The 27,625-nt window shown below is 34.6% G+C and overlaps 2 protein-coding genes across 6 annotated transcripts in view; one reads left to right on the top strand and one right to left on the bottom strand.

The window, feature by feature from the left end:
- The first annotated feature begins 698 nt into the window (after nt 1-698).
- Nucleotides 699-27,625, top strand: LOC127438696 (uncharacterized). Of its 3 annotated transcripts, none has more exons than XM_051694479.1 (3): nt 699-907; nt 10,972-12,309; nt 27,481-27,625. In XM_051694479.1, exons 2-3 carry the CDS (start codon nt 10,972-10,974, stop codon nt 27,490-27,492), a joined length of 1,350 nt encoding a protein of 449 aa, XP_051550439.1. In that variant the 5' UTR covers nt 699-907; the 3' UTR covers nt 27,493-27,625. The 3 variants fall into 3 exon arrangements, with proteins under 3 accessions (XP_051550439.1, XP_051550438.1, XP_051550437.1); XM_051694478.1 differs by lacking the exon at nt 27,481-27,625 and adding an exon at nt 20,217-21,002; XM_051694477.1 differs by lacking the exon at nt 27,481-27,625 and having other exon boundaries at nt 10,972-14,784.
- LOC127438695 (TSC22 domain family protein 2-like) overlaps nt 16,117-27,625 on the bottom strand; it is a 50,719-nt gene continuing 39,210 nt past the window's right edge. Inside the window, exons 3-4 of one of the 3 annotated variants that reach the window (XM_051694473.1) lie at nt 22,488-22,539; nt 16,117-19,178 (exon numbers count right to left, since the gene is read on the bottom strand). In XM_051694473.1, coding sequence (XP_051550433.1) covers nt 18,906-19,178; nt 22,488-22,539 — 325 coding nt within the window. In that variant the 3' untranslated portion in view covers nt 16,117-18,905. The remainder of the gene's footprint in view (nt 19,179-22,487; nt 22,540-27,625) is intronic. The other 2 variants (XM_051694474.1, XR_007896801.1) reach the window with 2 other exon arrangements.

Raw genomic sequence — 27,625 nt, 5'->3', positions numbered from 1 at the left:
ACAATGAATAGCTGACCCAGCTTGAAAACAAACCTTTGGCAGCATTTCCACATAAATCCAGTAGCCTTATTTCATTTTAAATGTTTTTTTTTTCTTCTTCTTGAAAATGCCTGTTTGCCAGTCTTACCAACTTCTACTTACTTTTATTTAATTAAAAAACATAACTTGATTCTCTCTATAGGTCAACATTTTTCTATATTTTCTGTGAGACATGTTTTATTAAAAAATACTTGAAGTTGTCTGCAAGTTATGCAGCATTCATCATAACTCTCTTTTGTAATGTAGCAGCTCTTCTTTCATTAATCATCATCCTTACAGGAAGTAAATATCATCTCATATTTACCTTATTTATCCTGTCTAAGAAACAAAACAACATTACTTCAATAGGAATAGGAAGAAAGACAGAAGAACATATAATATCAAGACATTGATTGGGGCACCCAAGACTTATATTCAACGGGGCTTTGTGTATGGTGTGGAGTCAGAGAGTCAGTGGAAATGCCACAATTAATTGCAAAAAGTACTTAGTGGAAAGTGACGTTTGTCTCTCTGGACTGTGAGGGACTCCTGTGGATGCTGGAGGAGCTGAACACGCATTCCTGATCGGTCCCGAGTGGAAGCAGTAGGTGGCGGTAATGCGCTATTTTACTTTGCGATCAGACGTTCAATGAAAGAAGGAGGATCGAAACCGGAAACGAACGAAATTGTTACAGGAACAAAAACGAAAACGTAACCATCTTTTAATCCTTCTGAACTAAAACACGTTTTCTAAATGACGTTTAAACGGTAAATAACGTCATTTCTTCGTTCCGTCTAATCGTTTTAATTTAGCAGTCTATTAACTATGAACATGCTGTATGACAGAGAGTGAGACGATCACAGAGCGACATCTAACAACTGGACAGAGGTATGTTTACCACAACGAAGTAAACGTCTTTCATTTCCTGTCCCCCTTAATACAAAGAGCTGCACCTAAAATTTGAAATGAAAATATATCCAGCTCGTAACAAATTTATGAGAGTAAGATTTAATGTTCAGTAAAAACATGTGCCAAATTTGCAAAACTTATGTAGAAAGTGTTTTTATTGCAATGTGATGCAGACCTTTTGGGATAATACAACAATTATACAATTTACAAATGCTGTTTGTTGTAAAACCATAACCACACCATTTACCATGGTTTTACTACAGCAATTATAGTTGAACTATAGTATTTGTTGTAAAACTATAACAACATTTACCATGGTTTACTACAGTAATTATAGTTGAACTATGGTATTTGTTGTAAAACCATAACCACAAAAGTTACCATGATTTCACTACAGTAATTATAGTTGAACTGTGGTATTTGTTGTAAAAGCATAACCACAAAAGTTACCATGGTTTTACTACAGTAATTATAGTTGAACTGTGGTATTTGTTGTAAAACTATAACAACATTTACCATGGTTTACTACAGTAATTATAGTTGAACTATGGTATTTGTTGTAAAACCATAACCACAAAAGTTACCATGGTTTTACTACAGTAATTATAGTTGAACTGTGGTATTTGTTGTAAAACTATAACAACATTTACCATGGTTTACTACAGTAATTATAGTTGAACTGTGGTATTTGTTGTAAAACCATAACCACAGAATTTACCATGGTTTTACTATGGTAATTATAGTTGAACTATAGTATTTGTTGTAAAACCATAGCCACAGAATTTACCATGGTTTTACTACAGTAATTGTAATTGAACTGTGGTATTTGCTGTAAAACTATAACAACATTTACCATGGTTTTACTACAGTAATTATAGTTGAACTATGGTATTTGTTGTAAAACCATAACCACAAAAGTTACCATGGTTTTACTACAGTAATTATAGTTGAACTGTGGTATTTGTTGTAAAACTATAACAACATTTACCATGGTTTACTACAGTAATTATAGTTGAACTGTGGTATTTGTTGTAAAAGCATAACCACAAAATTTACCATGGTTTCACTACAGTAATTATAGTGGAACTATGGTATTTGTTGTAAAATCATAACCACAAAATTTACCATGGTTTTACTACAGTAATTATAGTTGAACTATGGTATTTGTTGTAAAACCATAACCACATATGTTACCATGGTTTTACCACAGTAATTATAGTGGAACTATGGTATTTGTTGTAAAATCATAACCACAAAATTTACCATGGTTTTACTACAGTAATTATAGTTGAACTATGGTATTTGTTGTAAAACCATAACCACAAAATTTACCAAGGTTTTACTACGGTAATTATAGTTGAACTATGGTATTTGTTGTTAAACCATAGCCACAAAATTTACCATGGTTTTACCACAGTAATTATAGTTGAACTATGTTATTTGTTGTAAAACCATAACCACTAAAGTTACCATGGTTTTACTACAGTAATTATAGTTGAACTATGTTATTTGTTGTAAAACCATAGCCACAAAATTTACCATGGTTTTACCACAGTAATTATAGTTGAACTATGGTATTTATTGTAAAACCATAACCACAAAAGTTACCATGGTTTTACTACAGTTTTTATAGTTGAACTATGGTATTTGTTGTAAGACCATAACCACAAAATGTACCATGGTTTTACTACAGTTTTTCCAGTTGAACTATGGTATTTGTTGTAAAACCATAGCCACAAAATTTACCATGGTTTTACTACAGTAATTATAGTTGAACTGTGGTATTTGTTGTAAAACCATAGCCACAAAATTTACCATGGTTTGACTACAGTAATTATAGTTGAACTGTGGTATTTGTTGTAAAACCATAACCACAAAATTTACCATGGTTTTACTACAGCAATTATAGTTGAACTATAGTATTTGTTGTAAAACTATAACAACATTTACCATGGTTTACTACAGTAATTATAGTTGAACTATGGTATTTGTTGTAAAACCATAACCACAAAAGTTACCATGATTTCACTACAGTAATTATAGTTGAACTGTGGTATTTGTTGTAAAAGCATAACCACAAAATTTACCATGGTTTTACTACAGTAATTAAAGTTGAACTATGGTATTTGTTGTAAAACTATAACAACATTTACCATGGTTTACTACAGTAATTATAGTTGAACTGTGGTATTTGTTGTAAAACTATAACCACAAAAGTTACCATGGTTTTACTACAGTAATTATAGTTGAACTATGGTATTTGTTGTAAAACCATAACCACAAAAGTTACCATGGTTTGACTACAGTAATTATAGTTGAACTGTGGTATTTGTTGTAAAACCATAACCACAAAATTTACCATGGTTTTACTACAGCAATTATAGTTGAACTATAGTATTTGTTGTAAAACTATAACAACATTTACCATGGTTTACTACAGTAATTATAGTTGAACTATGGTATTTGTTGTAAAACCATAACCACAAAAGTTACCATGATTTCACTACAGTAATTATAGTTGAACTGTGGTATTTGTTGTAAAAGCATAACCACAAAATTTACCATGGTTTTACTACAGTAATTATAGTTGAACTGTGGTATTTGTTGTAAAACTATAACAACATTTACCATGGTTTACTACAGTAATTATAGTTGAACTGTGGTATTTGTTGTAAAACCATAACCACAGAATTTACCATGGTTTTACTATGGTAATTATAGTTGAACTATAGTATTTGTTGTAAAACCATAGCCACAGAATTTACCATGGTTTTACTACAGTAATTGTAATTGAACTGTGGTATTTGCTGTAAAACTATAACAACATTTACCATGGTTTTACTACAGTAATTATAGTTGAACTATGGTATTTGTTGTAAAACCATAACCACAAAAGTTACCATGGTTTTACTACAGTAATTATAGTTGAACTGTGGTATTTGTTGTAAAACTATAACAACATTTACCATGGTTTACTACAGTAATTATAGTTGAACTGTGGTATTTGTTGTAAAAGCATAACCACAAAATTTACCATGGTTTCACTACAGTAATTATAGTGGAACTATGGTATTTGTTGTAAAATCATAACCACAAAATTTACCATGGTTTTACTACAGTAATTATAGTTGAACTATGGTATTTGTTGTAAAACCATAACCACATATGTTACCATGGTTTTACCACAGTAATTATAGTGGAACTATGGTATTTGTTGTAAAATCATAACCACAAAATTTACCATGGTTTTACTACAGTAATTATAGTTGAACTATGGTATTTGTTGTAAAACCATAACCACAAAATTTACCAAGGTTTTACTACGGTAATTATAGTTGAACTATGGTATTTGTTGTTAAACCATAGCCACAAAATTTACCATGGTTTTACCACAGTAATTATAGTTGAACTATGTTATTTGTTGTAAAACCATAACCACTAAAGTTACCATGGTTTTACTACAGTAATTATAGTTGAACTATGTTATTTGTTGTAAAACCATAGCCACAAAATTTACCATGGTTTTACCACAGTAATTATAGTTGAACTATGGTATTTATTGTAAAACCATAACCACAAAAGTTACCATGGTTTTACTACAGTTTTTATAGTTGAACTATGGTATTTGTTGTAAGACCATAACCACAAAATGTACCATGGTTTTACTACAGTTTTTCCAGTTGAACTATGGTATTTGTTGTAAAACCATAACCACAAAATTTACCATGGTTTTACTACAGTTTTTATAGTTGAACTATGGTATTTGTTGTAAAACCATAACCACAAAATGTACCATGGTTTTACTACAGTTTTTCCAGTTGAACTATGGTATTTGTTGTAAAACCATAGCCACAAAATTTACCATGGTTTTACCACAGTAATTATAGTTGAACTGTGGTATTTGTTGTAAAACCATAGCCACAAAATTTACCATGGTTTTACTACAGTAATTATAGTTGAACTGTGGTATTTGTTGTTAAACCATAGCCACAAAATTTACCATGGTTTTACCACAGTAATTATAGTTGAACTATGTTATTTGTTGTAAAACCATAACCACTAAAGTTACCATGGTTTTACTACAGTAATTATAGTTGAACTATGTTATTTGTTGTAAAACCATAGCCACAAAATTTACCATGGTTTTACCACAGTAATTATAGTTGAACTATGGTATTTATTGTAAAACCATAACCACAAAAGTTACCATGGTTTTACTACAGTTTTTATAGTTGAACTATGGTATTTGTTGTAAGACCATAACCACAAAATGTACCATGGTTTTACTACAGTTTTTCCAGTTGAACTATGGTATTTGTTGTAAAACCATAACCACAAAATTTACCATGGTTTTACTACAGTTTTTATAGTTGAACTATGGTATTTGTTGTAAAACCATAACCACAAAATGTACCATGGTTTTACTACAGTTTTTCCAGTTGAACTATGGTATTTGTTGTAAAACCATAGCCACAAAATTTACCATGGTTTTACTACAGTAATTATAGTTGAACTGTGGTATTTGTTGTAAAACCATAGCCACAAAATTTACCATGGTTTTACTACAGTAATTATAGTTGAACTGTGGTATTTGTTGTAAAACCATAACCACAAAATTTACCATGGTTTTACTACGGCAATTATAGTTGAACTATGGTATTTGTTGTAAAACCATAGCCACAAAATTTACCATGGTTTTACTACAGTAATTATAGTTGAACTATGGTATTTGTTGTAAAACCATAACCACAAAATTTACCATGGTTTTACTACAGTAATTATAGTTGAACTATGGTATTTGTTGTAAAATCATAACTACAAAATTTACCATGGTTTTACTACAGTAATTATAGTTGAACTGTGGTATTTGTTGTAAAACCATAGCCACAAAATTTACCATGGTTTTACTACAGTAATTATAGTTGAACTATGGTATTTGTTGTAAAACCATAACCACAAAATTTACCATGGTTTTACTACAGTAATTATAGTTGAACTATGGTATTTGTTGTAAAACCATAGCCACAAAATCTACCATGGTTTTACTACAGTAATTATAGTTGAACTGTGGTATTTGTTGTAAAACCATAACCACAAAATTTACCAAGGTTTTACTACGGTAATTATAGTTGAACTATGGTATTTGTTGTTAAACCATAGCCACAAAATTTACCATGGTTTTACCACAGTAATTATAGTTGAACTATGTTATTTGTTGTAAAACCATAACCACAAAAGTTACCATGGTTTTACTACAGTTTTTATAGTTGAACTATGGTATTTGTTGTAAGACCATAACCACAAAATGTACCATGGTTTTACTACAGTTTTTCCAGTTGAACTATGGTATTTGTTGTAAAACCATAACCACAAAATTTACCATGGTTTTACTACAGTTTTTATAGTTGAACTATGGTATTTGTTGTAAAACCATAACCACAAAATGTACCATGGTTTTACTACAGTTTTTCCAGTTGAACTATGGTATTTGTTGTAAAACTATAACAACATTTACCATGGTTTACTACAGTAATTATAGTTGAACTATGGTATTTGTTGTAAAACTATAACCACAAAAGTTACTATGGTTTTACTACAGTTTTTATAGTTGAACTATGGTATTTGTTGTAAGACCATAACCACAAAATGTACCATGGTTTTACTACAGTAATTATAGTTGAACTGTGGTATTTGTTGTAAAACCATAGCCACAAAATTTACCATGGTTTTACTACAGTTTTTATAGTTGAACTATGTTATTTGTTGTAAAAGCATAACCACAAAATTTACCATGGTTTTACTACAGTAATTAAAGTTGAACTATGGTATTTGTTGTAAAACTATAACAACATTTACCATGGTTTTACTACAGTAATTATAGTTGAACTATGGTATTTGTTGTAAAACCATAACCACAAAAGTTACCATGGTTTTACTACAGTAATTATAGTTGAACTGTGGTATTTGTTGTAAAACTATAACAACATTTACCATGGTTTACTACAGTAATTATAGTTGAACTGTGGTATTTGTTGTAAAAGCATAACCACAAAATTTACCATGGTTTCACTACAGTAATTATAGTGGAACTATGGTATTTGTTGTAAAATCATAACCACAAAATTTACCATGGTTTTACTACAGTAATTATAGTTGAACTATGGTATTTGTTGTAAAACCATAACCACATATGTTACCATGGTTTTACCACAGTAATTATAGTGGAACTATGGTATTTGTTGTAAAATCATAACCACAAAATTTACCATGGTTTTACTACAGTAATTATAGTTGAACTATGGTATTTGTTGTAAAACCATAACCACAAAATTTACCAAGGTTTTACTACGGTAATTATAGTTGAACTATGGTATTTGTTGTTAAACCATAGCCACAAAATTTACCATGGTTTTACCACAGTAATTATAGTTGAACTATGTTATTTGTTGTAAAACCATAACCACTAAAGTTACCATGGTTTTACTACAGTAATTATAGTTGAACTATGTTATTTGTTGTAAAACCATAGCCACAAAATTTACCATGGTTTTACCACAGTAATTATAGTTGAACTATGGTATTTATTGTAAAACCATAACCACAAAAGTTACCATGGTTTTACTACAGTTTTTATAGTTGAACTATGGTATTTGTTGTAAGACCATAACCACAAAATGTACCATGGTTTTACTACAGTTTTTCCAGTTGAACTATGGTATTTGTTGTAAAACCATAGCCACAAAATTTACCATGGTTTTACTACAGTAATTATAGTTGAACTGTGGTATTTGTTGTAAAACCATAGCCACAAAATTTACCATGGTTTGACTACAGTAATTATAGTTGAACTGTGGTATTTGTTGTAAAACCATAACCACAAAATTTACCATGGTTTTACTACAGCAATTATAGTTGAACTATAGTATTTGTTGTAAAACTATAACAACATTTACCATGGTTTACTACAGTAATTATAGTTGAACTATGGTATTTGTTGTAAAACCATAACCACAAAAGTTACCATGATTTCACTACAGTAATTATAGTTGAACTGTGGTATTTGTTGTAAAAGCATAACCACAAAATTTACCATGGTTTTACTACAGTAATTAAAGTTGAACTATGGTATTTGTTGTAAAACTATAACAACATTTACCATGGTTTACTACAGTAATTATAGTTGAACTATGGTATTTGTTGTAAAACTATAACCACAAAAGTTACTATGGTTTTACTACAGTAATTATAGTTGAACTATGGTATTTGTTGTAAAACCATAACCACAAAAGTTACCATGGTTTTACTACAGTAATTATAGTTGAACTGTGGTATTTGTTGTAAAACTATAACAACATTTACCATGGTTTACTACAGTAATTATAGTTGAACTGTGGTATTTGTTGTAAAACCATAACCACAGAATTTACCATGGTTTTACTATGGTAATTATAGTTGAACTATAGTATTTGTTGTAAAACCATAGCCACAGAATTTACCATGGTTTTACTACAGTAATTGTAATTGAACTGTGGTATTTGCTGTAAAACTATAACAACATTTACCATGGTTTTACTACAGTAATTATAGTGGAACTATGGTATTTGTTGTAAAATCATAACCACAAAATTTACCATGGTTTTACTACAGTAATTATAGTTGAACTATGGTATTTGTTGTAAAACCATAACCACATATGTTACCATGGTTTTACCACGGTAATTATAGTGGAACTATGGTATTTGTTGTAAAATCATAACCACAAAATTTACCATGGTTTTACTACAGTAATTATAGTTGAACTATGGTATTTGTTGTAAAACCATAACCACAAAATTTACCACGGTTTTACTACGGTAATTATAGTTGAACTATGGTATTTGTTGTTAAACCATAGCCACAAAATTTACCATGGTTTTACCACAGTAATTATAGTTGAACTATGTTATTTGTTGTAAAACCATAGCCACAAAATTTACCATGGTTTTACCACAGTAATTATAGTTGAACTATGGTATTTATTGTAAAACCATAACCACAAAAGTTACCATGGTTTTACTACAGTTTTTATAGTTGAACTATGGTATTTGTTGTAAGACCATAACCACAAAATGTACCATGGTTTTACTACAGTTTTTCCAGTTGAACTATGGTATTTGTTGTGAAACCATAGCCACAAAATTTACCATGGTTTTACTACAGTAATTATAGTTGAACTATGGTATTTGTTGTAAAACCATAGCCACAAAATTTACCATGGTTTTACTACAGTAATTATAGTTGAACTATGGTATTTGTTGTAAAACCATAACCACAAAATTTACCATGGTTTTACTACAGTAATTATAGTTGAACTATGGTATTTGTTGTAAAATCATAACCACAAAATTTACCATGGTTTTACTACAGTAATTATAGTTGAACTGTGGTATTTGTTGTAAAACCATAACCACAAAAGTTACCATGGTTTTACTACAGTTTTTATAGTTGAACTATGGTATTTGTTGTAAGACCATAACCACAAAATGTACCATGGTTTTACTACAGTTTTTCCAGTTGAACTATGGTATTTGTTGTAAAACCATAACCACAAAATTTACCATGGTTTTACTACAGTTTTTATAGTTGAACTATGGTATTTGTTGTAAAACCATAACCACAAAATGTACCATGGTTTTACTACAGTTTTTCCAGTTGAACTATGGTATTTGTTGTAAAACCATAGCCACAAAATTTACCATGGTTTTACTACAGTAATTATAGTTGAACTGTGGTATTTGTTGTAAAACCATAGCCACAAAATTTACCATGGTTTTACCACTGTAATTATAGTTGAACTGTGGTATTTGTTGTAAAACCATAACCACAAAAAGTTACCATGGTTTTACTACAGTAATTATAGTTGAACTGTGGTATTTGTTGTAAAACCATAGCCACAAAAGTTACCATGGTTTTACTATGGTAATTATAGTTGAACTGTGGTATTTGTTGTTAAACCATAGACACAAAATTTACCATGGTTTACTACAGTAATTATAGTTGAACTATGGTATTTGTTGTAAAACCATAACCACAAAAGTTACCATGGTTTTACTACAGTAATTATAGTTGAACTATGGTATTTGTTGTAAAACCATAACCACAAAAGTTACCATGGTTTTACTACAGTAATTATAGTTGAACTATGGTATTTGTTGTGAAACCATAGCCACAAAATTTACCATGGTTTTACTACAGTAATTATAGTTGAACTGTGGTATTTGTTGTAAAACCATAGCCACAAAATTTACCATGGTTTTACTACAGTTTTTATAGTTGAACTGTGGTATTTCTTGTAAAACCATTACCACAAAATTTACTATGGTTTTACTACAGTTTTTATCATTGAATTATGGTATTTGTTGTAAAACCATAACCACAAAAGTTACCATGGTTTTACTACAGTAATTATAGTTGAACTATGGTATTTGTTGTGAAACCATAGCCACAAAATTTACCATGGTTTTACTACAGTAATTATAGTTGAACTGTGGTATTTGTTGTAAGACCATAACCACAAAATGTACCATGGTTTTACTACAGTTTTTCCAGTTGAACTATGGTATTTGTTGTAAAACCATAACCACAAACTGTACCATGGTTTTACAACAAGTAATAAATTAAACAAGTGACCAAACTGGCATGGCGAAGGCTCAACATGTTTTTTTAACAAGTCTATACTGGCTAAAAAAAACAAACAAAAAAAACAGGCTCAACTGACAGATGTCCATATTTAGCAATCGTTAACTGTATATTTCCTTCTTATATTTCATAACAAACAAATTTGTAATGGATCTTTTTCATACCCAAATAATCTATGAGGTGATGACCTTTGCCAGTTTAACAATGGAAGTCTAAAATAAGTCTTAGCCTCCCCACAAATTCTGTGCCACATGGATAAACCCATCAAATTACCTCTCTTCAGTTGTTTCTTTAAAACAACAATAGCCTAAATGTAAAGACAGAAACTATGACTAAAACATTGACAATACATGGTCTTTTTTCAGATGGGTCGCCACCAAGAGAATCCAGCGCATCGGTATTTCTTTTATGACAAGGTCTCTAATAAGTCTTTCTGCAAAATTGAAGGATGCGGGGCAGAAATATCTGGGCACCATGGAGGCAACCTGCAGAGACACCTTCAGCGTAGACATCCAGCAGAGCATGCTGAGACATCCGCCCAAAAGAGACCAGCATTTGTAGATGGACTAACAACTCTGGATGTGGCTGTTGTGAAAAGGCCAAAGATCGCAGGCCTGCATGTCCAATTAAGTCCCGATATCATAAAAGATGCATGCATAGAGCTAGTAACCATTAACGGGAGACCGTTGTCGTTAATGGAGGACTCGGGCTTCAGGAAAATTATAGACCCAATACAAGAGGCTATTGGAAATGACTTTGCCATCAATTCAACAAACATCTGTGAAATGGTGTCCGATGTTGCTCAGGGGGAGAGGGAACAGCTTAAGAATGAGTTAAATGGAAGACTTCTGATGCTTAAAATTGATTCAGCTACATGCAGAGACCGAACTGTTCTTTGTATAAATGTACAATACGCTGATGGAGACAAAATTGTTATGCACACATTGGCCGTTAAGGAGCTAACGGAACGGCACACGACTGCATACATCTCATCAGTTGCAAAGGATGTCTTGCATGAATATAATGTTGAATTGCGCCAAGTGTACTCCGTAACATCAGATAATGGCGTTAACATGGTGAAAGAAGTTTATTTACTGTCCGATATGCAAGAAGGTGACCTGTCTATCAACGAGAATGAAACTGATGCTGCGATCACACTGGTGAAAGAGGAGCTAACCGAGGCTGAAGTCGGAAGTCAGGAGTTAGACATTGAACTTGATTCTGTGACGCAAGGACATGTGTTGCGCAGTGTCAGGTGTCCTGCTCATACCTTTCAATTAGCAATTGATGATGCATTAAAAGAGAAATGGTCATCCAGCTTGATTTGTAAAGCAAGGCGCGTTGCTAAAGAGTTGCGCGCACAGAACATTGTCATTCCTCGGAAAAAAATGGGGCACGAGAGGGCCATTGTCGACTGTGCGACATGCTGGCAGTCGACACATGATATGCTTGAGTGGCTTTTGGAGCTCAGGAGCTTCTGTGAGGATATGGCTCCAGCCATAAAAGCACTGCATTTAATTGAGAACGAATGGCAGGATATAGCCAACTTGGTGTGCGCATTGAAACCTGCGAAAATCGCAGCGAAAAGCCTCCAGTCTGACCAGCTTACGGCAGGTGACTTCTACGGCGTTTGGCTCCAGTGTGTACTTTGCACAGACAAAATCGACAACCTCTTCGCGAAACGACTAGTCCAGTGTCTCAAGGTACGGCAAACTAGACTTTTTGACAGTGATGCCTTTGTGGCTGCTTTATTTCTCGATCCTAGATACCGACTTTTTCTTACAGAACATCAAACAGAAAGGGCTAAACTTCACTTAACTCGTGCCTGGGAAGCCATTAAAAATGTATCCGCCAACAGCGCGACTAGTACACAGTGCACACCATCCCAGTCATCTGAGGAAGATGATGAGATTGAACAGCTGTTGATGGCAAAAGAACTGCAGGCCACAACAGTGCAGAGTTCTCATGTTTCCATATCGTCCCTTTTGGATGTCTACTCAAGAGGAGCACGTCTTAAACGTAGCGAGTGTCTTTTCAAGTACTGGGCAAGCATCGCCCCCACTAACCCAGACTTACATAAACTTGCTATGAATGTCATTGCACTCCCTGTAACACAAGTGAGCTTAGAACGTGCAAATTCATGCCTCAAGTTTATCCTTTCCGAACCGGCATTGTCAATGAACGCACAGGTCTTGGAAGACATACTTTTCTTACGTTTAAACAAACAATATGGACTTGCAGTAAATTACAAATGATTCAGGAGCCCGGGTGGGGGGGGAGATGTATGAAATTGTGGCTATTGCACCTTTTTCTAATTTCTCAGACACGAGCCTTTCCAGTAGCCTTGGGCCAAGTCCACAGTAATCCGTTTTCATTTGATAACTCATTTTCAGTTTCCTTATACTATTGTTTTACAAAAATGGGGTAATGGAGAGCATTTTCATAAGGCTCCATTCTCGGTGGAAGAAAACACTTTTCTAGTGTGGATGAGAGATGTAAACGTTGCGAAATCAATGTGTTTTCAAATGAATATTTGAATGAGTATTAGTGAGGACGTGGCCTAAGGGTGCATTCATACAAAACGCATATTGGGATCCATCTGCGCTGTTTGTCAATTGTTTTTCTATAGATGGATGTCTGTGCTGCATTTCGTTGTTTTGTTTTTTTGTTTGTTTTTTTTAGCATTTCACGAAGGAGTGCCGAGGTTTTTTTTAGATGCCATGTTAGGGGTAAAAGAACTTTAACTTTTATAAGCACACCTCAAGACACCTGCATTGTGTTCCTTTCATTATGCTGCATCTAGCTTTTTTAATGCAAGAACACATTCAGTCTGAATGGCCCCTAAAATGGACCATTATGGTTTCTTTTAATGTTTTCAAGTAATGTAATATTGTAAGTAACAGAAAAGATAAATTACAGATTCTTCTCAGAGCAAACATATAGTTTTCTTTTCTTTTTGCCCCAGAAAGTGGGTCAAATTGACCCAATATGATGTAATTTTTTTGCATTTTATGAAAAATACCATTTGTACACTTGAAATTCCAAGTAGTTTTTACAAATATTGTTTGTGACCCTAACCAGTGTCATTTCCAAATTGATTGGTCATACGTTCCGAAAAATTACTGCTTTTGTATCACTACACCAAGTCTTCATAAAGGGGGTCAAAATGACCCGTACACATTTTCTATGTCATTTTGACTCATCATCGTATTTTTTTATCAGTTTTGTCAGTAAGAATGTTTTAATATGTAAGAAGTTTGATTTGTGCACCATTTTTGGACACTGCTTAATTTTGATGACTTTACTGTTATTCTAAAATGTGGAAAATAATCATAAAAAAGAATTAATAGGTGTGTCCAAACTTTTGACTTACTGTATCTCTTTCCCACCAAAAGAAATTGTGCAAAATCTGTCCAGAGTCATAGACAAAAAGGTGAAAATTTGTTTTGTGCAAGATGTGCAGAGTTTGTCTGCAAAGAAGATGATAGCTATATTATCTGCAATAGTTGTCAACAGTGAAATTTCTTTAATGAACTCACATATTTTATAGTCATTTATGTTGAATTTCATTTGTTTAACTGTAAATGTTCATGTAAAGTGAACAAATAAAACATTGATTAAAAAATTGTCCATAATTTTTTTAAGTTGAGGATAGACCTTTAAATCCAGTTGAATCCAGTAGGGCTTCCTACCACCATTTTTGTTTAAATTACTATAGTAATAAAATTGTTTCATAGACAGTTCCTTAATTTTGCAACTTTTTACCCTATTGTTAATTTTTTATTGTTATTATTTTTCTCACAGCACACCACAGATACTGTCATTTAGAAAATTAGAAAAACCATGTATGTGGTTGTGCTTGGTGTCTCCTTTAATTTGACCACATGGTGGCGCTGTTTATTTGTTATAATGGGTCTGTTACTCGTCATTAAAGAAACAGTAGTACACCTGTCCCTCAACTACATACCATATTCAGTGAGTCACACAGCAGGCATGTCATGTAATTACAGGCACATGGAAACTGGGTCATTTTAAGGTTCTTTGCATTTGGCAGTTAGATCCAAGGGGATATTTTTATTTCTTATTGAAGGAGTTATTTATGGCATGCTATGCAGAGTTTTTTCCCTTCCCAAAATACTTTAGTGATTGTATCCAAAAATTTCTAATTTAACTTTACATACTACAACATTAGTTTCAAAACACTTGAACCATCCTTCACACTATGCGTGGAGACAATATAGACACGTCCTTTTCCAGGCCGATTCTTAAGATCTCCAGTTGACTGGAACTTCTTAATTATCGCGCTGATGGTGGAAATGGGCATTTTCAATGCTTTGGCTATTTTCTTATAGCCACTTCCCATTTTGTGAAGCTCAACAACTTTTTGCCGTTCATCGGAACTATATTCTTTAGTCCAGGGGTAGCCAACCCTGCTCCTGGAGAGCTACCTTTCTGCAGAGTTTAGATCCAACCCTAATCAAACACACATGAACCAGCTGATCAAGGTCTTTAAGATTACTTTAAAATTAGAGGCAGGTGCGTTGGAGCTGAACTCTGCAGGAAGGTAGCTCTCCAGGAGCAGGGTTGGCTACCCCTGCTTTAGTCTAACACACTGTGATTGATGATTAAGAGAATTTGGCCTGTGTGTTACCTCATATTTATATCCCTGTGAAACAGGAAGTCATGGCTGAACAATTTCATGTTCCTAGTCACCCTGATGCACTAAAAAATGTCAAATATGGGAAATAATGGGAATATACTTCAGATATATTTTACTCATAAGAATTTCTAGGGTTGCCAATAATTGTGGCCAACATGTTTTGGAGAAAAATATTTATTTAATAATGAGATATTTCCCCTCTTTCAATTGTTTTACTTCAATTAAAGGTTAGAATTTTGTGAAAAATCAAAAGGATAAACCCTCTAACCCACTCTAGAACAACCGTTTCCTCCATTGAAAACAGAGCGCTTCGTAACTCTCCATTACTGCTTACTTAGGAAATGGATGCCTTTAAGAAACTGAAAATGGAGTTTTCAAACAAAAATGGATTACCGATTCATTTTCGCTTGAAAAAACATACATTTTGCTACATTTACACCTTTCATCCACACTAGAACAACAGTTTCCTCCATCGAAAATGGAGCGCTTAGAAAACTCTCCAAATTTAGATAACGATGACGTTAGGAAACTGAAACTGAGTTTTTAAACGAAAATGGTTTATTAATACAATGTCTTTAACAACTATGTACTTAGCCATTTGATACTATGTACTTTTTATGTACATGTTGTAGCATTATACTTACATTTAAAATACCTGCATTTAATTACATTTGCTATAACTCTAACTTTGTTAAACTGTTAACCTTACCCCTAAACCTAACCCTAATCCAACCCTTACCCTAAAATCCAACTCTAACCCCTAACCCTACCCCTACTTTAAACCTACCCATACATCAAACTTATTACCAGCAAATGTCAATCTTCTGAGAATTTAGCAGAATAACATGTAGCTACACAGTAAATACATTGTATTGTATGTATTTTAATGTTAGTACGTAGTAGTTAAAGACACCTAATATAAAGTGCGAGCACAATTTCTTTTAAAAACACATTAATTTAGCTGCGTTTACACCTCTAATCCACACTAGAAAACTGTTTCCTCCACTGAAAACAGCGCTTTGTAAACTCTCTCCATTACTGCTTACTTTGGAAAAATATAACATTGGGAAACTGAAAAGCGAGGTTTAAAACGGATTACTAACACATTTTCATTTAAAAATGCATTAGTTTTGCTACGTATGTCTCTCATCCACACAAGAACTACCTTTTTTCTCCACCAAAAATGGAGCGCTTTGAAAAGTCTCTGCATTAATACATACTTTAGTAAACAATGACATAGGAAACTTAAAACAGTTTTCAAACGTAGAGATTAGTGTGGACGTGGCCTTAGTTTAGCTAGGTTAACATGCATACATTATGTGTGAAAAGTCATGAAAAACTCCAAAGAAAAGTTATCAATTTATGTCAGTTTGTATGCTCATCATTTAACCAAAATGCTGACATGCAAGACAAGCATTGTTGTAAACTGATCCCTTTGTGAGAGGTTCGCTGCTAGTTGCTTCTTATGTGTATTATCTGCAAGTCACAAGAACTTTTGAAAACATTTAAAATGTTCAGTTCTCAATAGAACAGTAATTTATTTTTGACAGAAAACGAAACTTTTCAAAACAGCACATTACAAGGGTACTTTTTAAGATATTTTCAAAGGCTCAGTGATCAAGTTCAATACATTTTGCTTGTATACTACATTTCCTTCAACAAAAAAAGAAAAACCAAGCAAAAAATAAAAGCATCCATCAGGTGATATATAATGATGTACAGTGATTGTACATCATTTCGATCTGGCTCCAAAAAAAATAAGATTGCTGTAAAAATCCATGGTACAAGAGGCACAAAAGACATTAAAACAAACATGCCCAATACTTAAATTGAATTTAAAATCATATCTGAAACCCTTGTTTTGGATTAATTTTACTTGTATTTATTCTTTGTGATTATTATTGTATTGTATTGTATGTTTAGTGATCAGTGTAAACTACGCCTTGAAATATAACCTGTAATTCATTACATAAATTTTATGTAATGCAATAAACATTAATTTGGATATTAGTTTTTACAACACCATGCAAATGAAAACAGATGGCTCATTTTTTCCCCGCCATCAGCTCTGTTTATTATGGGGCTTTTTCTCCAATAAACCAGAAATTACCCTTCACCGTCCAAATAGTCAGACAACATCATTCACAGACTGCTTTAAATTATTATTAAATTATTATACATAAAAAAAAAAAAGAATTTTAAAAAAATGTTTTTTTTTTAAATGGTCTGATATATCATGCAGAACATAATAACCAGAAACAAAAGATTGTTTGATGTGACAGTAAGAAAAAAAAAAAAAAAAAAAAGAGCGAGCAAGAAAATGTGCATTACAAAACACAGCTTTTCATCTTTGGTTACAAATACGTTTGTATGAACAAATTCACAGCTTTTTCCCCATCCCAGATTTAAAAAAAAAAAAAGCAGAAGTATGTTGGGGAAGTATGGCAATTATACTTAATAAAAATCCAAAAAAGAGAAATACTTGAAAACTGGTGCTCACCTGTACAACCAGCTATGCTTATAATGCTTTAAAATCTACTGTATACACATGTACATTCAACCCCCACCAATCCAACAATACAGGCCTGTATAGTAGCAATGCCAAAGATGAATCACTTTTAGTGTTGGAACTGTGCCATGGGGACATTATTGCCAAAAACTTGATGCAAATTAAACTAAATGCATTGACATTTACTTTTACACTTTAGAAACCAAAAGAAAGTTTCTTTATATAATAGACCTCTGTTACATTGTTCATTTACATTAAGAAAATAGCAGCCCTCTAATAAATATTTATATGCAAACAGTAAAACTAAACAGAAAAAAGGATCTAAATCATGCTGTAGAACATGGGCTCTGGAAAAACACAAATCTCCAAGCCTTTCCATGGTATACTAATAGGAATGTTCCGGGGTTTGATACAAGTTGAACTCAATCAGCAGCACTTGTGGCATGATGTTGATTACCCCAAGTGTTGATTTACTCTCGTTTATTACAACAACAACAACAACAAAAAAAAAAAAGCGGTTACAGTGAAGCACTTACAATGAAAGCGAATGGGGCCAGTCCATAAATGCTAAAATACACACCATTTCAAAAGTATAGCCACAAGACAGAAACATTCATCACTAAAATCATCACTAAAATCATGTTAACACATAATGCTTCCATCTTGTGGCTATGCTTTTGAAATGGTGTGTATTTTAGCATTTATGGACTGGCCCCATTCACTTCCATTGTAAATGTCTCGCTGTAATTGCAATTTTTGCTTTTTCTTAAATAAAGGAAAGACAAGTCCAAATATTATTTTATTGAACACCATATTACGCCTCAAATGCTGTTAATTGAGTTTAATTTGTATTAAACCTTGACATACACCAATGGCTTCCTGCTAAACTGCCATCTCCACCCGTTCCTTCCGAACCCTTTTGCATTCTCCTACACCCGCAAGTAGCCCATACGGAGGGCGACCTGCTGCAACCCTCATCCCGCCAGCCAAATAAAAGCTCTCCCAAAATGATTGTCTAATACTGGGAAAGCCAAGCAGCACATACAACTGAAGCATGGCTCTCCACAAGTTGGTGGCAAACAAGACTGGAAACAAAAAATCCTTTGCAGATTTTTACAATAAAATGTTCTTCACGCCGTGGACACGTTGGGTTGTGGGGGCAAGGCCACAAGTTTGCTTCCTTCCTGGAGGATTGCGTTCACTGCTGTCTGTTGGGGAGAAGTGCTTCCAGGGTTGTTGATTTGAGGGGTGAGCTGGCTTAACTGATCAGTGTTGGCCAGAGATTTTAATACTGCGTTTTCTCTCTCCAGAGCAGAGTTCCTCTCATAGAGTTCCTTAATCTGCTCTTTCAAGACCTCCACTTCTTCACGCACAGCATACATTAAATGGCTTTTGACGAGATCCTGAAGGAAAAAAAAAACTCATTACAAACTAACAGCAATTTGGGGCTTTATTATGAGGAATAGTGTAGAGAAAGTTCTTTTAGATTTATGGGTCATTGACAAATAAGGTTGTCCTAGTTGATAATTTAAAATCTTTTAAAAATCTAGTTTAAAACACATATGTCAAGTACGTAGAAATGTAATCTTTTTGTCCATGTTGGTCCAACACATTTTTGAAAAACATTTCTAAACATGCTGTACAAGAAATGTATTTATTGACTTTAAAAAATGTCAAGTGGTGTAACCATCAAGTAAAAGGTATTAAAATACTTTAAAATTACTGTACATATAAAAAATAAAATAAAAAAAACGATGAAATTCACAGGGTAAAACTTCATATAATGTGTAGTTGTAGAGCTTTCAATATAGCCAAGGATGATTATAATTTACAAATAATAAATTTTTGTTTTTTGTCCCAACTTTTTCGGAATTGGGGTTGTATGTGTGTGTGTGTGTGTGTGTGTGTGTATGTATATATATATATTGAAAAAGGGGGGGGGGGGGGAAGGATTCTGGAATCCCCTGCCTCATATATATATATATATATATATATATATATATATATCCTTTGAGTGATTTGTAATGAGTTATTAATCAATATTTATCCTTCTATATATCAAATCATTTGAATGACTTCAAGCTTCTGAGATTTACTAGTAATAAAATTACATGTCTGAAACGTGCTGTCTCTTTGTGTGTTTATAAGAAAAGCACCCAACACCTGTTAAAAACCTATATTTACGCTTCTAGCTGACCCTGACAGCCTAGGTCACTGGGGGGTCACTCAGGCCTGTTGCCTACATGACAATTCTTAGTTAAAGCATTTACTTTACTTTTCATCTTCAATCACTAGAGAATAATGATGAATACTGTCTGAACCTCTTACTGAGAGAAAGCATATCTAATCAGTACGTTTTGGGAATTTTTCCGTGTTACAGCTAGAGCTCGACCAATTCCAACCTTGAAAAAAGCTGCGTTTCTGCTACTCTTTTGTCACAGGACCTGACATGAACAAATGGCATGCAGGGGAGGTGAGATGACCATCTGACGGGACAAACTGGCATCTAGTACCTCAGATTGGTGGCCTCAGTGGGTCACTTTGTGCCTAAACTGGGATTTGACTGACGTCCTGATAATCAGTGGAGATATTCTACTGGCTAACAGCCCATATGTGAAATTTTCAAAGTTTATCAGTGTCTTAACCAATCAGAATCATTCAACCTGACATGATGACGTAGCTTAGTGACCTGTGTGAGAGTATAATTGCTGCTGTAATGAGAATGTATGGAGAGCGGCCTACGAACTCCTTGTGAGTGTGAAGCTGACTTCTGCTTGATGAAACTGCAAACTATTCTTCAGTAAAATCTTCTTCAATTGATTGCATCTCTGACTCCTGGTCTTCATTCATCATATCTGGTCCTTGGGTCTTAACTGTAAAATCTCCTACAAATATATATATATATATATATATATATATATATATATATATACACACACACACAGTGACATACACAGACCTTAGCAGGGGCGAAAGGACATGGACAGAGTCACCTCCGCTTAAATCTCAGCGCTCTTAAAGGCACCTCCACTTAAAAGGGCACCTTTACATTTGTGAACGAAAGGGGCAGGGGCTTGCGCCCCTGTAGCCCCCATTCTGCATACGTCAGTGTATATATAATATATACACACACACACCTATCAGCCACAACATTAAAACCACCTGCCTAACATTGTGTAGGTCCCCCTCGTGCCGCCAAAACAGCGCCAACCCACATCTCAGAATAGCATTCTTAGATAATATTCTTCTCACCACAATTGTACAGAGTGGTTATCTGAGTTACCGTAGACTTTGTCAGTTCAAACCAGTCTGGCCATTCTCTGTTGACCTCTCTCATCAACAAGGCATTTCCATCCGCAGAACTGCCGCTCACTGGATGTATTTTGTTTTTGGCACCATTCGGAGTAAATTCTAGAGACTGTTGTGCGTGAAAATCCCAGGAGATCAGCAGTTACAGAAATACTCAAACCAGCCCGTCTGGCACCATGTGATTATGGCAGCAGTGCAGTGCATAAAATCATTCAGATACGGGTCAGGAGCTTCAGTTAATGTTCACGTCAACCATCAGAATAGGGAACAAAATGTCATCTCAGTGATTTGGACCGTGGAATGATTGTTGGTGCCAGATGGGCTGGTTTGAGTATTTCTGTAACTGCTGATCTCCTGGGATTTTCATGCATTACAGTCTCTAGAATTTACTCCGAATAGTGCCAGAAACAAAAAAACATCCAGTGAGCAGCAGTTCTGTGGATGGAAATCCTTGTTGATGAGAGAGATCAACAGAGAATGGCCAGACTGGTTTGATTTGACAAAGTCTACAGTAACTCAGATAACCGCTCTGTACAATTGTGGTGAGAAGAATATAATCTCAGAATGTTATTCTGAGATGCGGGTTGGTGCTGTATTGGCAGCACGAGGGGGACCTACACAATATTAGGCAGGTGGTTTTAATGTGGCTGATCTGTGTGTATTATTATTATTATTATTATTTTATTTCTTTTTTCCCCCACAAACTGTCTTGAGGGTCCTCCCTGTTTTTTTGTCACAACACAACAAATTAGCAACCTGCATGTTGGTCACATCACATGACTTTGATTTGGTGGACAAAAGTCTTTCAAATACACTCAAAAAAATAATTTTGCCTATTTTTAACATTTACACATTTGAAATTCATAACAAAATTCTATCAAATTGAATTGTGTAATTTTCAACAAGATTAAATTAATACAATTTAAATATTAAGGTTTTATTTATTTTATTTGTTAAAGATAATTACATTTAATGGAATTTAGCAATGAGATTCAAATGCATAAATCTGAAAAAATTCACTGAATTCAATAAAAATTCAAAATTAATATTCTAAAATGCTTTCTGCTAATTTGTTTTTAAAGAAATACTAATAAAATATTATTTTTCACTGCTCATGCCAACATTTTTCAAGAATTTCAGCTTTTAATGTGACTGACTATTCTTATTCTTTATTGTTTCTGGACGGTTACACCACTTAGATATTTTTTACTTTAAGCTCCAGAAAACAAATCAAAAAGACTTCGAACTCAGGAGCTGAAAACATGTTCATCGTAGAAGAGGTGTATTAAAATAATTGTTTTGTGTGAATTGCCTTTGTGTTTTTTGAATAATTTAATAGATCTGGACAAAAAAAAAAATTAGCTTCAAGTCATTGACCATTATGAGAGAATTCAAATACTCACCATAGCTTGCTCTATTTTGTTATCAATGGCAACAACGCTGGCGCCAGAGGCACTGCAGAAAGAAAACAAAGACATTGTTAGCCTAAAAATAAAATATCAAGAATTGAGACTGAGGAGTTATTCTAAGGAATATTCAAGTCCTGCCATGCACGTTACATCATATCAGATTAATCACACTTCCAACGAACTGCCAACTTTCACCCAGCAATAATTTCAAACACCAAATTTTGATGACATTTCCTTCTTGTGCTTATCATCACGTATCCTATCAAATCATACGTGTTCGGTTCAGTGCAACAATAAAAGATACTCATCAGTCATGCACATACATTCAAACCAGCATGTCAACATTGCGCAATTACCCAATATGCAATATTTAAAATGAAGAGTTAGTGTGCTGTGTGGCACACAAATATGATTTCAGTCACTGAAACAAATATTAGTGACAGACATCATACACCGATTTCAATACATGTTGAAAGATTTTAAATTAACTAGTTTATTATTGCCAATTTATTATATATTACATTTATAACTTCAGTTGTATTACTCATGTTAAATGTTCACTTGTTCCCCAATATATTTGATAAGATTTTTTTCAGACTACCACACTTTCATTATGAAAACACCAGTAGAAGGTGCAGAACATCAAGCAAAATGATATAAAAGGGCATAAAACTTCATCCAGTCAAGTGCTGTAAGATTTACCTTTAACTTTGATATAAGTACTGTACAAATGCATGCAAGTATGATGCTCAAATAGCTAGCCAAAAATGAATAACAAAAACGTTTTCCTCTTAAGTGATTACTTATCTTAATGTTGTTAGGGGCTGTTCACACAGTCTCGCGTTTTCACTACGCCAAATTACGTTAAAAGTATTTCCATTTTAAAAACTGCATCTCAAACCCATTGCCTTGTCCCGTTCAGTTTCGCGTCTTGTTTATGAAGGCAACAACGCGTCGTGATGGTACGCACCCTTATATTTACACCGCAAATTTAAAATCCTCGAGGCTTTACTTTATTAATAGGCCTAATAATTAATTAATAATACATGATAATCACAGAGCACATTTCATACTTTTGTGTGCGCAAAGCATTTACACAAAAGTAGGCATGGATATTTAATTATAGAGCTTTTACACTTTTATATAGAGGTACAGATTATTTATATTCACGCTTTTCATACATATTCATAGTTTTCGTTACGATTAAGACGGATCGTACGTGACATGCGGCATGCTTCCAACACCAGTACGCAATTCAGACATAACATTAAATATCTAATATAATACCCTATAGTTATAGTAGAATCTCACACCAAAACACATTTCTCACATTTATGTTCTTACAGCCGTAGAGAGACGCATCACGTTTAATTATTATTATTACAAAAACATAACATTTACCTGCATCGTGTTCTATATGACATTAATCTCCCAGAATAAGTTGGAGAGGATCCGGGCGAGTATGGCAGGCAGTAACTCATTTTGCAACGCATGGCGTTAATAAGTTTGTCTAAGAGTACCTGAAATGTGTGAGCATGTGTTTTAGTTAAGGAAAATGAGCTCCTCGGTATTTAAGGAATCTGTGCTCCAGCATGATGTAGACGGTGAGGGCGGAGTCACACATCTGCACGCTCTACATGCTTCAGTACATTTTGCGCATGCGCAACACGTCCACACGAGTTTATCACTGAACAGCAATCTCTATTTTGGCCTGTGTTGTCATATTTTCCTGTATGCTTCCTCATTTATTACAGGTGTGTGTGTGTGTGTGTGTTTCTGTTAGATTATGAGTTCTTTGATAAAACGAAAAATTCTGATTGCATTAACACCACACAGGATGGATATATATATATATATATATATATATATATATATATATATATATACGGTTGAAGTCATAAGTTTATATACACTTAGGTTGAAGTCATTAAAACAAATCTTTTTAACCACTCCACAGATTTCAAATGAGCAAACTTTAGTTTTGGCAAGTCGTTTAGCACATCTACTTTGTGCATGACGCAAGTAATTTTTCGAAACAGACAGATTGTTTCACTTTAATTGACTATATCACAATTCCAGTGGGTCAGAAGTTTTCATACAATAAGTTCACTAAGCCTTTAAGCAGCTTGGAAAATTCCAGAAAATGATGTCAAGCCTTCACACAATTAGCTTCTGATAGGAGATGTACTGAATAGGAGCTGTACCTGTGGCTGTATTTTAAGGCCTACTTTCAAACTAAGTGCCTCTTTGCTTGACATCATGGGGAAATCAGCCAATTAAAAAAATGTATAATAATAATAATAATAATAATAAATAATAAATAAATTTGTGGACCTCTACAAGTCTGGTTGGAGCAATTCCCAAATGCCTGAAGGTACCACGCTAATCTGTACAAACAATAGTATGCAAGAATAAACACCATGGGACCACACAGCCATCATACAGCTCAGGAAGGAGAGGCATTCTGTCTCCTAGAGATGAACGTACTTTGGTGCAAAAAGTGCAAATCAATCCCAGAACAACAGCAAAGGACCTTGCAAAGATGCTGGAGGAAACAGGTAGACAAGTATCTATATCAACAGTAAAATGAGTCCTATATCGACATAAACAGAAAGGCTGCTTGGCAAGGAAGAAGCCGATGCTCCAAAATAAAAAAGCCAGACTACAGTTTGCAAGTGCACATGGGGACAAAGATCTTACTTTTGGGGAGAAATGTCTTCTGGTCTGATTAAACAAAAATGGAACTGTTTGGCCATAATGACCATCGTTATGTTTGGAGGAAAAAGGGTGAGGCTTGCAAGCCAAAGAACTCCATTCCAAACGTGAAGCATGGGGGTGGCAGCATCATGTTGTGGGGGTGCTTTGCTGCAGGAGGGACTGGTGCACTTCACAAAATAGATGGCATCATGAGGAAGGAAAATTATGTGGATATATTGAAGCAACATCTCAAGACATCAGCCAGGAAGTTAAAGCTTGACTGCAAATGGGTCTTCCAAATGGACAATGACCCCAAGCATACCTCCGAAGTTGTGGCAAAATGGCTTAAGGTCAGTCAAGGTACTGGTGTGGCCATCATAAAGCCCTGACCTCAATCCTGAGTTTCAGCAAAAAAAAAAAAAAAAAACATCCCTTTTTCAGGACACTGTATTTTAAAAATAACTTCGTAAAAATCCAAATAACTTTACAGATCTTTTTTGTAAAGGGTTTAAACAATGTTTTCCATGCTTGTTCAATGAACCATAAACAATGAATGAACATGCAACTGTGGAACGGTCGTTAAGACACTAACAGCTTACAGGTGGTAGGCAATTAAGGTCACAGTTAAAAAAACTTAGGCATGAGGACTGCAGATGTGGCCAGGGCAATAAATGGCAATGTCTGTACTGTGAGACGCATAAGACAGTGCTACAGGGAGAGAGGAAGGACAGCTGATCATCCTCACAGTGGCAGACCACGTGTAATATCACCTGAACAGGATCGGTACATCCGAATATCACACCTGCAGGACAGATACAGGATGGCAACAACAACTGCCCGAGTTACACCAGGAACGTACAATCACTCCATCAGTGCTCAGACTGTCCGCAATAGATTGAGAGAGGCTGGACTGAGGCTTGTAGGCCTGTTGTAAGGCAGGTCCTTACCAGACATCACCAGCAACAACGTCGCCTATGGGCACAAACCCACCTTTGCTGGACCAGAAAGGACTGGCAAAAAGTGCTCTTCACTGACGAGTCGCGGTTTTGTCTCACCAGGGATGATGGTCGGACTCGAGATTATCGTCAAAGGAATGAGCATTACACCGAGGCCTGTACTCTGGATCGATTTGGAGGTGAAGGGTCCGTCATGGTCTGGGGTGGTGTGTCACAGCATCATCGGACTGAGCTTGTTGTCATTGCAGGCAATCTCAATGCTATGCGTTACAGGGAAGACATTCTCCTCCCTCATGTGGTACCCCTCCTGCAGGCTCATCCTGACAAGACCCTCCAGCATGACAATGCCACCAGCCATAATGCTCGTTCTGTGCATGATTTCCTGCAAGACAGGAATGTCAGTGTTCTGCCATGGACAGCAATAAGACCGGATCTCAATCCCATTGAGCACGTCTGGGACCTGTTGGATCGGAAGGTGAGGGCTAGGGCTATTCCCCCCAGAAATGTCTGGGAACTTGCAAGTGCCTTGGTGGAAGAGTGAGGTAACATCTCACAGCAAGATCTGGCAAATCTGGTGCAGTCCATCAGGAGGAGATGCACTGCAGTACTTAATGCAGCTGGTGGCCACACCAGATACTGACTGTTAACCCCCCCCCCAGTTCAGGGACACATTATTTCATTTCTGTTAGTCACGTCTGTGAAACTTGTTCAGTTTATGTCTTAGTTGTTGAATCTTTTTGTTTATACAAATATTTACACGTTAAGTTTGCTGAAAATAAAAGCAATTGAAAGTGAGAGGACATTTCTTTTTTTGCTGAGTTTATATATATATATATATATATATATATATATATACACACACACACACTGAAAAAATGATTGTAAAATATGAAGTAAATATGACAGAAAAGATTTTGTACGTTTTACCTAAATAAATAAGTTTGGATAAGCTTAAAGTAAAAAATATTAAGAAAATTCTACATCTGTACTCAGTTCAATCATGTAAAAAGTAAAATCTTCAACTTATAAGTAAATATTACTGTAAAGGATTTTGGTTCATGGGCAATGGAGGAGTCAGGAGACAGCAAAGCAGGTTCAAGGTCAATCTTTTAATTGTCAGCTTCACACACAATGGACGGTAACCGTCGGAACAGACTAAATAATAAACAAAGATAAGCACTCGTGGCTGTTTGTGCTTGTAGGTCACTCTCTCCTCACTCTGACGCTCTGGCAAGCCTTTTCAGGTCTCCCTCTGCCATCACTATAATGAGAGACAGGTGTTAGAGATAATTACGACCCAGGTGACAAGCCTTACCACTCTCCCTCTCCCGCAGACCGACACATGACCACACCCCCCATGCCACATACCCCCACAGCTGACTCAGGCCGGGGCAACATCCAGCCTGCCTACTGTGTATCACCATGAACTTAAAGGACTGGAGAGCCAGATACCAACAGGTGATCCGCACGTTAGTATCC

This window comes from Myxocyprinus asiaticus, chromosome 50 (assembly GCF_019703515.2).
Source record: "Myxocyprinus asiaticus isolate MX2 ecotype Aquarium Trade chromosome 50, UBuf_Myxa_2, whole genome shotgun sequence".
In the NCBI taxonomy this organism is placed as follows: domain Eukaryota; kingdom Metazoa; phylum Chordata; class Actinopteri; order Cypriniformes; family Catostomidae; genus Myxocyprinus; species Myxocyprinus asiaticus.
Note: the sequence above shows the minus strand (reverse complement) of the source record. Positions and strands in the feature narration are given on the sequence as shown.